General features: G+C 32.6%; 1 protein-coding gene across 24 annotated transcripts in view; it reads right to left on the bottom strand.

The window, feature by feature from the left end:
* The window catches only part of tnnt2e (troponin T2e, cardiac), a 34,734-nt gene extending 21,165 nt beyond the window's left edge, over positions 1-13,569 (bottom strand). For 2 of the 24 annotated variants that reach the window (XM_087246839.2, XM_087246849.2), the window contains exons 1-10: positions 13,506-13,563; positions 9,533-9,587; positions 6,365-6,385; positions 4,566-4,586; positions 4,394-4,414; positions 3,961-3,978; positions 3,841-3,864; positions 3,286-3,312; positions 2,719-2,740; positions 2,568-2,625 (exon numbers count right to left, since the gene is read on the bottom strand). In XM_087246839.2, coding sequence (XP_087102965.1) covers positions 2,568-2,621 — 54 coding nt within the window. In that variant the 5' untranslated portion in view covers positions 2,622-2,625; positions 2,719-2,740; positions 3,286-3,312; ... (5 more) ...; positions 9,533-9,587; positions 13,506-13,563. 24 annotated transcript variants of the gene reach the window in all.
* Between the last annotated feature and the right edge of the window lie 215 nt (positions 13,570-13,784).

Below are 13,784 nucleotides of genomic sequence, written 5' to 3'. Positions count from 1 at the left end.
GTCACTTTAAGCTGTATATCTATCTATCTATCTATCTATCTATCTATCTATCTATCTATCTATCTATCTATCTATCTATCTATCTATCTATCTATCTATCTATCTATCTATCTATCTATCTATCTATCTATCTATCTATCTATCTATCTATCTATCTATCTATCAACTGTCTGTCTGTCTGTCTATCTATCTATCTGTATATCTATATCTATCCATCCATCCATCCATCCATCCATCTATCTGTATATCTATCTATCTATCTATCTATCTATCTATCTATCTATCTATCTATCTATCTATCTATCTATCTATCTATCTATCTATCTATCTATCTATCTATCTATCTATCTATCTATCTATCTATCTATCTATCTATCTATCTATCTATCTATCTATCTAAATTGTCAGTCTTCTTTATTGAATCATGTCTGTGCAGTTATTCCTGATAATGTACATGAGTTAGTGTTAGGTTAAGGGTTTGCTTGGGGTTAGGGTCAGGGGTTGGTTTGGGCTAGGTTGGGTCAGGGTTTAGGGTTAGAATGAAGGTTTGAGGGTCTATGCATGTAGGTTAGTGTGTTAATACGAGTTTCACCCTCATTATGTTTCACCCTCATTAGAATATTGGATCTGATTGGTCCAGACTCAAAGGGCTGTATCTTTTGAACAGTAGGTCCAATTTGCATAAATGAGGTGTCATTTGATTTGTTATTTATCCGTCTGTCTGTCCGTCTGTTTGTCTGTCTGTCCGTCCGTCCGTCTTTCTATCTATCTATCTATCTATCTATCTATCTATCTATCTATCTATCTATCTATCTATCTATCTATCTATCTATCTATCTATCTATCTATCTATCTATCTATCTATCTATCTATCTATCTATCTATCTAAATTGTCAGTCTTCTTTATTGAATCATGTCTGTGCAGTTATTCCTGATAATGTACATGAGTTAGTGTTAGGTTAAGGGTTTGCTTGGGGTTAGGGTCAGGGGTTGGTTTGGGCTAGGTTGGGTCAGGGTTTAGGGTTAGAATGAAGGTTTGAGGGTCTATGCATGTAGGTTAGTGTGTTAATACGAGTTTCACCCTCATTATGTTTCACCCTCATTAGAATATTGGATCTGATTGGTCCAGACTCAAAGGGCTGTATCTTTTGAACAGTAGGTCCAATTTGCATAAATGAGGTGTCATTTGATTTGTTATTTATCCGTCTGTCTGTCCGTCTGTTTGTCTGTCTGTCCGTCCGTCCGTCTTTCTATCTATCTATCTATCTATCTATCTATCTATCTATCTATCTATCTATCTATCTATCTATCTATCTATCTATCTATCTATCTATCTATCTATCTATCTATCTATCTATCTATCTATCTATCTGTCTGTCTGTCTGTCTGTCTGTCTGTCTGTCTGTCTGTCTGTCTGTCTGTCTGTCTCTCTATCTGTCTGTCTGTCTGTCTATCTATCACCACACACATGACCTATATATATATATATATATATATATATATATATATATATATATATATATATATATATATATATATATATATAAACAAACTTCGTTTCAAAATTTAAGTTTGGATGAAATCAAAGAAATCAGTAGTTTACAGAATAAAACAAAAATATGCTTTGCTAAAATAATAATAACAATAAAATTAATAATACATTTTTTTTTCATGGAATTTGCATTCTTGCAAATAGCATTTTACATAGCAACCCACACACCATATACAATCCTATCTAGCCACAACAAAACAATCCCCAAATAAAACAATCAACATCTCAAAATAAAAATAAATAAATAAATAATAATAAATAATTGTAAATAAACTAAACACAAATACAGAAAAAAATAATAATAACAAACTATATAAACCTTCGGTCGATCCACATCTAAGGTTTTAAATCATTAAAGAATGCAATCAATTATTTCCTCTTTAAAAAAAAAAAACTGATCTCCCCTTGCTCTGATATAGTATTTAATTTTCTCAAGTTTTAAAAATACCAAATCTTTGAGCCACAATGAAATAGAGGGGGGTTGTGGGGAAGTCCAAGACAACAGTATCCTGCGATTAAAAAGCAAACACCTAACTTGACCTCCAGATTATCAGAAACAATTTTAAAGAAAGTAATCCAATAGTTTTGCAACTTGGGACAAAATACAAACATATGACTGAGGTTACATGGTGACAGTTTACATTTATCATGTATATCTAAAACATTTGGATATTTTTAGAATGTTTGGCTTTTGAGTATAATTTATTTTTGATGTGCTTTTCTTAAACTTAAAGCACCACAACAAAAATATAAATTTTAAATCCAAAGAAACACAGTTTTCATGTAGTCTTTTAGTCTGTTTTTCCTAAAAGCTCAATGTAGATTTTAGTAAATGAATGATAAATCAAAAATTTAATGTTGATTTTTTTTATATGTTCTTCTGACATGGTCAAATTTGTGTGTTGACATGATCAAATTTCATCATTTCTTTTGACCTCAATCACCTTCCATAACTAAAACACAAATAGCGGTGTGTTTTAACACCAAACATCAAAACTCACATCACATTACTCACATCAAAATCCACTTTATCTCCCTCAGGAATCTTTGGAGCCGAGATATTGGGCATGAATCTAAAATAATCATCGAGGACAGATTTCATAATGAAAACATGCAAACAATAATGCAATTAATTTGAAAAGCAATAATATAAATGCAGGACATACTTTGGCTTTGGTTTTGTCTCATCTGAGGATAAAAAAAATACATAAAAGCTGATAATAATTAGACAATGAGAATGATTTAAGCCATATTAAAGGGTTAGTTCACCCAAAAATATGTAATTATGCGATTAATTACTGTCGAATAAAGAATTATTTGAGTTTTATCTGCACATATATAAGTATTCTCATAGCTTGATACTATTTCGATTGAACCACTGAAGGCATAAGATCTGTTTTGAGGATGTTTTTCACGTATTTGAAGTTGGACTGCACAAAATATGCATGTGTGAATCTGCTGTAGTCAAATTGAACAGTGATTTTAAACCACTTGAACACAAAACATGATAAAGTTTGCCACTTAAACAAAGATTAATTGTGTTTATCTATGTATACAATCAGGACTATGCTGTCTATGGAGGATGAGGGAGCACTCCGATTGGACCTAAAATGTCTACTGATGACGAATGAAGGTCTCAGAGGTTTGGAACGGCATTCAGAGTGAGTAATCAATAACACAATTTTCACTTTTTGGGTGAACTTAACACTTTAATGCGAGTTAAGGCGAGTTACCTGTGACTTCCTCCGCAACCGGGGCTTCTGTTTGACGAGCAGATAACAATTCTCATTAACACTAATCACTCAGACACATTTCTAAGCTGTTAGGATGAAGCTGATCATTCAGGAATAATACGAAATAAAGGTTTTAATTTCAAAAGAAATGTCCAGCTAAATGACCCAATGTTCTGACAGTCTCAATCATCACACATGCCATAGACATTCGCTGATATTTGATATATCATGACATACGAACCTCACAGATAAACACAGATTCTGTCCTCCAGCGTTCACAATCATTGCAATCACATTTGATTAGGATCATTGCATTTGATTTAATTCACTTGTGCTTGTCACAAAATCAAAATGATTAGCTTTTGTACAACTTAATCGTTAAGATTTAAAGTTTATAATTGATGTAAACATAATTTGGCTTCTCTATTATTTAATAACAGACGATAAAGAAGAACACAAGCCTTCCACATACAGCAAAATAAGCCAAAATGGACAAAAGATCATCGTGATAACTCATAATAATCTATGAATGAATGTTAAGCTGAGGAGCTTTACCTTGTGGTTCTGGTTCTGGCTCCTCTGTTCAGATATGAGATAAAGAATGAAGGTTTATTGACACTTGTGTAAGGTGTAAATACTGTAACCATAATATTCAGAAAAACATTAATTATTTACCTTCGACTTCCGGAGGCTCTAGCATAAGAACAGCACATTAGTTTGTTTGTCAAAATTGCAGCTTGAGAAATTGTTAACGTAGCATAACATGCTAAAACCTAGCATTCAGGACTGACAGAAATGCAATGTAACAAATGCCGTTTTAAGAAATTAAAGTAAATTGAACATAAAAATTAAGTTTCCCCCCTCAAAAACCTCTGGAATTGTGTTAATTCAGCTCTTTTTTTTGAGGATGTCATTTTGAGTGTATTTTTTGATAAAACAAAACAAGAAAAACATGGAATTTCTAGAAATTCAATTGAAATTCAATTGCCTGAATGCAGGTTAAAATGTTAAGCACTTAAATATCAGGTATTTTATCTCATGCATATGTTTAAAGATAGCTAATACAAAGATTACTAAATATTTCAGTAATTATATTAAGAAATATTACCTTCCACTTCAGGGGCTGGCTCTAATATAGAAATATAACATGAAATATTAGGTGTATTATGCTTTCTGTGTATTAAAGTAATCAGTTTTGAAAATTTCTTATTTAAAAACCACATCTTTCACTGTCAATGACTGAAAATCAGCACAAAGTAAAAGTCAGATTAATGCTTTACCTTCCTCTGTTGGAGGCGGCACTATTGAAGAGAAATTATGAATACGAATACAGTTAATAATTGTAATTGAATACATTTTTAATACCACAATAATGCATTAGCTTTTGTTTTACGTTATTGGAAAAGGACAAACTTTTTACAGCTAAAATGCGTTAGTCTATATGACTATGATAATGAATGGACAATCACATAATGGGTACACAAACAAACTAACATGAAATATATAAAAGAATGAATGGATTGTTGGAAAGCATATTTAAAAATGTACCTTCCACTTTAGGAGGAGCAGTAAGGAAGGAAGGAAGAAATAAATAATTACACCAATGACATAAACATCAATGAATTATTTATAGGCATGTTTTAATTATTATAGATTAATTATAGGGTATGTTTACATGAACGTGTTTACCTGTTTTCAAATTTGTCCCTGTAAAACAATTCTTCCCGCCTTAACTAGTTTAGTTTGCTTACTTTTCTAATAGTCTCAATCAGTCAATCTGAGTAAATATATCCTCCTGAGACCCAAATAATTTTTTTCTTTATTTCATCTGTGATTTCCTGCATCCTTTGGGTTAAAACATTCTACAATTTAGAGTTTTTACATTTTGGTTTTATTTTTTATTTTACAGCATGTCCACTGTAGTGGACCGCAGGACTATTTTAGTTCAAAACAACCGGCAAACTCAGACAACAAAACTGTACAGTATATGGCTGTAAAGGGATATTAATCCAGTATTTATATGAAAAAAACTAAACAAAAGCCATTTTTTTTCCTTTTGTATTGAATTTCCTGAAACAGTTTAGTCTGAAAGAGAGCCGAACTCAAAAAATAAAAGAACATACCTCTCTGCTTCCCATAAAATGTGCTTGTTTTGTATGTCGGCCATTTTGGATGCAGTGTTAGAAGTGGTTCCTGGCATGCCAGCCAATCAAATGACATATCACTAGAAAGCCCAGGATGTCCTCTGAACACAACAACAGGACTTGATAGAGTAGCTTAAAAAATTCTAAGAAAATTCATGAAAACACAATGTCCATTACAGAGGACACAAGTCAATGGGCGGGTTGGGTCTCAGGAGGATATTACGTTAAACTTAGTATAGCTACAAAACTATTTAGGTGAAACCTAACTAACTTATTAAATTAGGTTAAAGTTACATCTAAACATTTGTTGTTAGGACTTTTTGCCATTAAATTTCTTCACAGTGCATGCAGATGACAACATTGTCTCGCAGATTAAAGACGATGACTAAAATTGTGCACAAAATCAGAAGTGAGATACTTCAAATAGAGAATATAACGCTATAGATGTTCAAAATCCTACACTTTGTAACCTGATTGGCATTTCCAGGCCTCCAAACTCACTATTGCCATTTAAACGATCACCCAAAACACATAAGAATTTTAGTTTTTATACTTGAAAACAGTGTCATGCAAACATACCCTCAGAAAAAAAATCTTCATGCATTATTAAATAATTTAATCCAGTGTTTCTTAACCGCGTTCCTGGAAGACCACCAGCTCTGCCCATCTTTGCACAACACACCTGATTCAGATCATCAGCTCATTAGCAGAGACTGAAAGACCTGCATTAGGTGTAACAGACAAAGAAGACATACAAAACATGCAGTGTTGGTGGTCCTCTATGAACGTGGTTGAGCAACACTGATCTAATCTAATAGTTCTTAGCTCATCTAATAACATTCAAAGCTAACTGAATCTTAATTGTGAGTTAATGCTAAAGTGCACAGCATGCATGCATTAAAAAGCAGCACAACCCACACTGAACAGAGTTTTACCTTCCTCTTCGGTTTCCTCCACTACAGTGAACATAACAAGCATTAGTAGCAAATACATTCAGAAGCATAAGAGGAATATTTTGCATGATCAAGATGCTCAATCAAGTCTACAGATCATCAGTTGTCAGAACATTGAGATCCACCCAACAGCTTGTAATGTAGTCATTTGTAATGGACCGAATGATGTGTTAAAGGAACTGAATATGATTTCTACGTGATCGTTTGAATCACATTTTGAGATTTATGGACAGTTATTGGGGACGGAGAAAAAGAAACGGACATGGAGAGGACAAACATAGATGAAACGATGTCACATGCAGTTGAAATCAGAAATTTTAGCCCTCCTATATATGTTTTCCCCAATTTCCTTAACACGTTTTTAGACATAATAGTTTTAATAACTCATTTCTAATATCTGATTTCTTTTATTTCTGCCATGATGGCAATACATAATATTTGACTAGATATTTTAGTCATTATATATTTAGATATTTTAATAAATATGTTGCTTAAGAGGAATATTAATATTGACCATAAAATGGTTTTAAAAAATAAATAATCTGCTTTCCTTCTAGCCAGAATAAATCAAATAAGACTTTCTTTAGAAGAAAAAATATTGTAGGAAGTTCTATGAAAAAAAAATCCCTGCTTTGTTGAACATCGTTTGGGAAATATTGGAAAAAGAAATTTTACAGATATTTTACAAAATTCTGACTTCAACTGTATATTCATTATTTAATTAACTCAATCGGACTGGACATGGACAACAGCAATTTTAATAGGAAATGAGCTTGGTTTTAGAATAGCAGACGTCATGCACAACTTCATCTGAATCATCTTACATTTCCATGAAGGGTAAATAATGGTTAGTGTATGAATATGGCTAATGGTAAGGTGTAACCAATAGGTAATGATTTCAGGCTGGCTTACCTTCCCTATTACACACAAACAGAGGGGAATAAACATAATGGAAAATAACGTTAGTTGCACCGATTCTTCAATGCTATAAATAAAACAGATTATTGAAGTACTTTACTTATTATATAGGAGAGGAGTTTACAGTTTTTATTCACAAGAAAATGTTTCATTATATATATCAAGCATAGGTTTGAGTGAATTGATATTATTTGTTTTATTTTTAATAAAGATCTGAGAAAATTTCTTCCAATTTACTAATAAAAATATTAAAATTAAAGTATTTTTAAATAGAAAAGGACAATTGTTTTGTCTGAAAGTGAATATTTAAGAATATAAACATGGCATATTTTATTCTAGTTAAAAGAGACAATATTTTATCCGTAGCCATCAAATCTAATAATCACAAATAAAAGCATTAACATATAAAACCTTTTTATTTTCTAGAAAATTACTAAAGTTTTGTCTAAAAGTGAATATTTAAGTATGAAAACATGGCATATTTTTTATTCTGAGCAAAACAATCAGTCAACAACGTATCTATATCCATCAAATCTAATAATTACTAATAAAAATATTATCATTTAAAGCATTTTTTTCTAGAAAATGACTATCGCTTTGTCTGAAAGTGAATTTTTAAGGATAAAAATGGAGGCATTTTTTTATTCTTTGCAAAAAACACAAGTCAACATTTTAATTAGATCCATTACATCTAATAATTACAAAAAATATATTGTCATTTAAAGCATTTATTATTTAGAAAATGACTAAAGTTTTGTCTGAAAGTGAATATTTAAGTATAAAATGTGGCATATTTCTATTCTAGACAAAAAGGTCAACATTTTATCTGGAGCCATCAAATCTAATAATCACAAATAAAAGCATTTTAATTTTAATTTTCTAGAAAATGACTAAAGTTTTGTCTGAAAGTGAATATTTAAGTATGAAAATGTGGCATTTTTTCTAGGCAAATAAGTCAACATTTTATATATTGATCAAATCTAATAGTTATGTATAATCAAACAACATCATGATATTACATAATATTAGTTCATTACATTTTTTAATTGTTTTAGTTCACACTTCAGTAATTAATTCAATATTACTTGCTATTCCTTTACTTTTCCAGTGTTTTCTTTTTAGTTATACTTTTTATGAAGTATATGTTCATGAAGAATGGTGCATCTCACAATGCAATGCCAATTTGACAGCTGCAATTTCTAAAATATTTATTATTATTCTAACATACTATTACTATTATATTAAATACACTAATCTAATTCCACATTCAGACTATCCAATATCAGACAGTTTTTTTTTGTTATTTCTAAAAAGCTCACAATATCTAACTGTAAAAGGATTTTTCAGAAGATTACTGTAATATACCTAAAGCAGGGGTGTCCACACTTGGTCCTTGAGAGTTTCGCTCAAACCCTAATCAAACACACCTGAACCAGCGAATCAAGCTCTTACTGGATATACAATGCATGTTGAAGCAAGTTGGAGCTAAACTCACCAAGACACCGGCCCTCTGGGACAGAGTTTGGACACCTCTGACTTAAAGGAACACTCCTCCTTTTTTGATTTTTAAATGAAATGCTAATGGTCTAATCTGATTCAATTCATTTTGCTAAGCTAAGCTAAAAGTGATCCTACCAGATAAAGAAAAAAAAAAAAACTGAATGGATTCAAAAACTGTTCGCAACATCTGTTTAACCGTAGGAGACTTGTAAAATGAGTTTTTCCAAAAAAAAAAAAAAAAAGGTGGAGTGTTCCTTCAAGACAGTGGTCCTCCACCCCCCAACAAGTTGGAGCTAATCTCACCAGAACACCGGCCCTCTGGGACAGAGTTTGCACACCTCTGACTTAAAGGAACACTCCACCTTTTTTGATTTTTTTAAATGAAATGCTAATGGTCTAATCTGATTCAATTCATTTTGCTAAGCTAAGCTTAAAGTAATCCTACCAGATAAAGAAAAAAAAAAAAACTGAATAGATTCAAAACTTGTTCAAGTCATAGAGAGATCCATGAATTGATCCTTGTGTGTCTAATAAGAGAGACATACAAAATGTGCAGGGCGGGGGGGCCCAAGCACTGGAATTGAGAACCACTGTTTTAAGAAATTACAAATTCAGCCTTAACAACACTTGTTTCTTTGTAGCCAAAAGTGAATTATATTAGCAATTTGTTGAGTGAAGATGTCTATTTTGCAGAATTTTATTCAGATTATAAACGAATCAAAACAATCATACGTACTGCACTTCCTCCTCCACAACGTCTTCTGTGTCAGCCATGACTACTTGACTCCTGATAAAAACAAAGCAGTTTAGTTATAACGGGACTTTATACATGCATCTGAACAATTCAGTCATTATCCACTTATTTCAGCATGTACAGTTAAAGCCAAAATTATCCTGTTCATTTTTTCAAATATTTCCCAAATGAGGTTAAATGGAGCAAGAAATGTTTCAGAGTACTTCTAGAACATTTTTTTTCTTCTGTAGAAAGTCTTATTTGTTTTATTTCGGCTAGAATTAAAGTAGTTTTTATCTTTTTAAACCATTTTAAGGTCAATATTAGTAGCCCCTTTAAGCAATAAGTTATGCGATTGTCTACAGAACAAACCATCATCAAACAATGGCTTGCCTAATTACCCTAACCAGCCTAATTAACCCGGTTAAGCCTTTAAATGTCACTTTAAGCTGTATAGAAGTGTCTTGAAAAATATCTAGTAAAATATTATGTACTGTCATCATGGCGAAGATAAAAGAAACCAGTTATTAAACCAGTATGTTATAAATTTGTGGAAAAAATATGCAATAATTCTGACTTCAACTGTACTATCGGTCAACAAATCATCTTTTAACTTCTTCAACAAGTGACTCTGATCTCAGACACAAACACTCATCACTGTTGGACCGTAACACAGATTCATATTCACTACAGTGTTTAAGGAGCTGTCCTGTAAATAAATCAGCTCGCTATAAACATGATGAATGAGCGGAGGTGTCTAACTTTAGCCTGTAATAAACGTTGGATTTGAACAGGTGCTCCACACTTTTCCAGACAGTGAACTTGGCTGGGCTCCTGCAGGCCTGCCGTTCATTCCTCATTCTCGGAGTAAATAAACAGCGCCAGTGGCCTTGTCATCTATTTTTGAAGCACATTGTTCGTGCGGGACATTGTTCCACTGCACACACTGACTATAGAGACTTGTCTAGTTTAATGCAGCTCGCCAGGATTATGAACAGTCGTGTCAGAATGTATGAGGGCTGGAGCATGGAAAATGTGTTTTCGAGAATCAAAACAAAGTGTGATACAGCTTTATTTATTTAGCTTTTTACTGGGAAATGTGTGCCGTTTAGTTGTATTTTAATAAGTGTTTGACCATTATTTATAGAAGACATTTACTGAAATGTCAATCAGTGTAAAAGCAGCTTTTTAAAAAGCAATATCAAGATTGAATTGCAGAAATTACATCCATATGTCAATACAAAATACAAAAAAAGCTAAATAAATTAAATAAAAAAGCAGAAACACCAACATATATTCCAAAAGTTCATTAAAAATCCCCTAATTTCACTAGGTTACTGTAAATATTCACTGTAAATCACATTAGTATCACTCTACAGGATTCAAGTGTAAAACTTCACAGTAATATGTTGTGTCCAGAATTTTATTGTGAAATTAAGGTAGCATGATTATAACAAAGCACTTTAAAAATGACTGTATCTTTTGCATGTTAGTCAAAGGAATTCAAACTTTTTTTTTATTCAACGTAGAAATGAATACACATGAACTTTTATATTCACTGTAAAACTCAACAGTCAGCTTTATCAAATGAAATCAGTGGTTAACTCAAAATCGACTGAAAGTTATTTCTACTCATTTGAAAAGAGTTTTGAACTCAGTGTTGAAGGTAATGAGTTCATTAAATACCTCATTACTTCAACTTAAGTGGATTAAGTTCACAGAACTCATATAGATTTTTTTTTTAACTCAAATGGTTTGTAGCAATCAGTTTCCTCATAGGTTTGAGTTGCCTTAACTTATTGAGTTTTACAGTACTCAGTTTGATTGAGTTCTCTTCATTTATTCGGGGTTTACTGTGCTCAAATTGCTTCCTTTACTGAAATAGATTAAGTTCACAGTACTCATTAGGATTAGCTTTTGGACTTAAATTGTTTGTTGTTGCAATCGGTTTCCTCAAATGGTTTGAGTTACCTTAACTTTTTGGGTTTTACAGTGTATTATAGACACTTTTTTATATTTATAAATATTTACAGAATGTTATTGCAGCCCCAAAATAATTCAGTTACCAACATCTTCAAAAATTAGATCTGAAACCGCATGAATGTTATAGTAATTTTTCATTTGTGGGTGCACTGCACCAATATTTCAATTTTTAATAATCTGGAAATACAAAATAATAATAATAATAAAAAAAAAACGTAACATTGTGCTTAGCCAAAACAAAATAAACAGAAACAAAAGTAATTTATTTATAAAACCAAAGGTCCTTTTCTTTTAAATTACTTTTGGTAATTTACTGTGAATATACAATACAGTATTTTGCTGTGAAAGTTAGCCAGTATTTTACTGTGAATTTAAGGTAAAAAGTTTTACAATGTTGCATCTATAAAATAATGTCTAATTTATTAATAACCTAAATTATGTTACAAAATAAGTTTATATTAATATTAGTAAAAGTTTAAGAATGTTAAAAAAATGTTAAGGATCACAGTTCAGCCTCCAAAACACAAAATGGATTACAACTTTAAAGCTTTATACTTTGCCAATATTTTTTTAAAACACAATGTTTTACCAAGGGGATAGCAAGAAGTTTAACATTTTTACAAGTGTACCTTTTATACTTTATCCAATTCAATTACAAAAATGTACATATAGTCTACATAATCCTAATGAGTCTTCATTATTGTTGAATAAAGTGGTAAAACATATTATTCATATTGCTTAATATTAATAGCAGTTTTGGCATGGTGTCCAGGAAAAAAAACCCTGAGTACGCAGAGAACTGAGCCCAAGGCTCCCGCCAGGTCCATGAGCATGTAAGGGGGTCCAAGATTAGATGGTTCTCGAGAGCTCCCCCTGGTAAAGTAGGAAAAGGGCTGGTTGGGGGATTCTTTAAAAACAAAGATAACGGAGTAAGGCGAGACTTATTACGGCTATTAATTGTGAATTTGGAATAAATCTGACAGGTTTATTGATTGCAGAAATCAGTGATATCACATGCTCCTCTCGAAACTATTTTGTGAAACTTCATTTTGTTCCAAATAGTTTCATAATGAATCTTGTATATGACATTGCAGCAAAATTCCTCGACTTATCTAGCACGTGTTTTATGCAACGGATTCCCTTCCAGCCGCAACCCAGTACTGGAAAACATCAACACATACTCATTCACACACATACACTACGGCCAATTTAGTTTATCCAATTCACCTATAGCGCATGTCTTTGGACTGTGGAGCACCCAGGGGAAATTCCACACAGAAATGCCAACTGAACCAGCCGGGGCTACAACCAGCTTAACATTTCCAAGTTAAAATAGGGTTAGTTACTTTATTTAAGTAAAGTGTTGCTTTTAGGGCAGTTGGTTTGCTTGCTTCAAGTAATTGATCACCCTTTACAGTGTTTTGTAAGCTGAAAAAACGTAAATTAGTTCTTCTGCAGCCACTTGCTTTTATTTCAATTACAGTGTTAAACTCCTACTACCACACATGCAAAATCAGCAGAAGGTTGTCCATTTGAAATGATGGGTTTCATTTGGACTCAATAGCTGCTGTGGATTGTCAAACTAACAGCTCTTGACAGAGATCATGCTGGATGAAGGTTTATTTCACATCCAGTGCTTGTGATAATGAAAGCTTCTTCAAAAAAATCCACCAAGTCTTTGCAGCAGATTAACCGTCTCACTTTGGAATTACGCACATTTTACATTTAATAAGTAAGGGCTGGTCGTGCTCCATCCGAAAGGCTGGAATATCAGTGGCAGGAATGTTGCCATTGATAGTCTGCATTAAGCTGCATTAGCAGAAAAACCCAAAGCATGCAAACCAGCAGTCCCTCTGGCGAACAGGACCAGCATTGCATTGATGACGGCATTGACTACGCCATGCAGAGGAATGAAATATAGCCATCCTCAGGCCTCAGGTCACAGTTTCATGCAGAGGAAATTTAATAGGAAAAACTAAAACCGCTTACCTGAGATCTGCTCAAGGAGAAAGAGAGGGATCTTATCTTGATGGTTGGTGCAGCAGACAGTTTCAAACTAACCCAAAGCTCACCTAATACAGACCTGCCAGATCAGGTGACCACACTGGTGTGCTTTGATTGGCTGTTATAGCTTAGCCTATTGTTAGAGGGAGTGGAGCATGACAGTGTAGTTTATATATGACATATTTAAAGTCAGAATTATAAGCCCTCTTGAATTATTATTAGCCGCCCTGTATATTTGACCCCAATTTATGTTTAATGGAGAGA

Source organism: Danio rerio, chromosome 4, assembly GCF_052040795.2.
Source record: "Danio rerio strain M-AB ecotype USA chromosome 4, GRCz13ab, whole genome shotgun sequence".
NCBI classification, from domain to species: Eukaryota; Metazoa; Chordata; class Actinopteri; order Cypriniformes; family Danionidae; genus Danio; species Danio rerio.
This window is presented reverse-complemented; position numbering and strand designations above follow the sequence as displayed.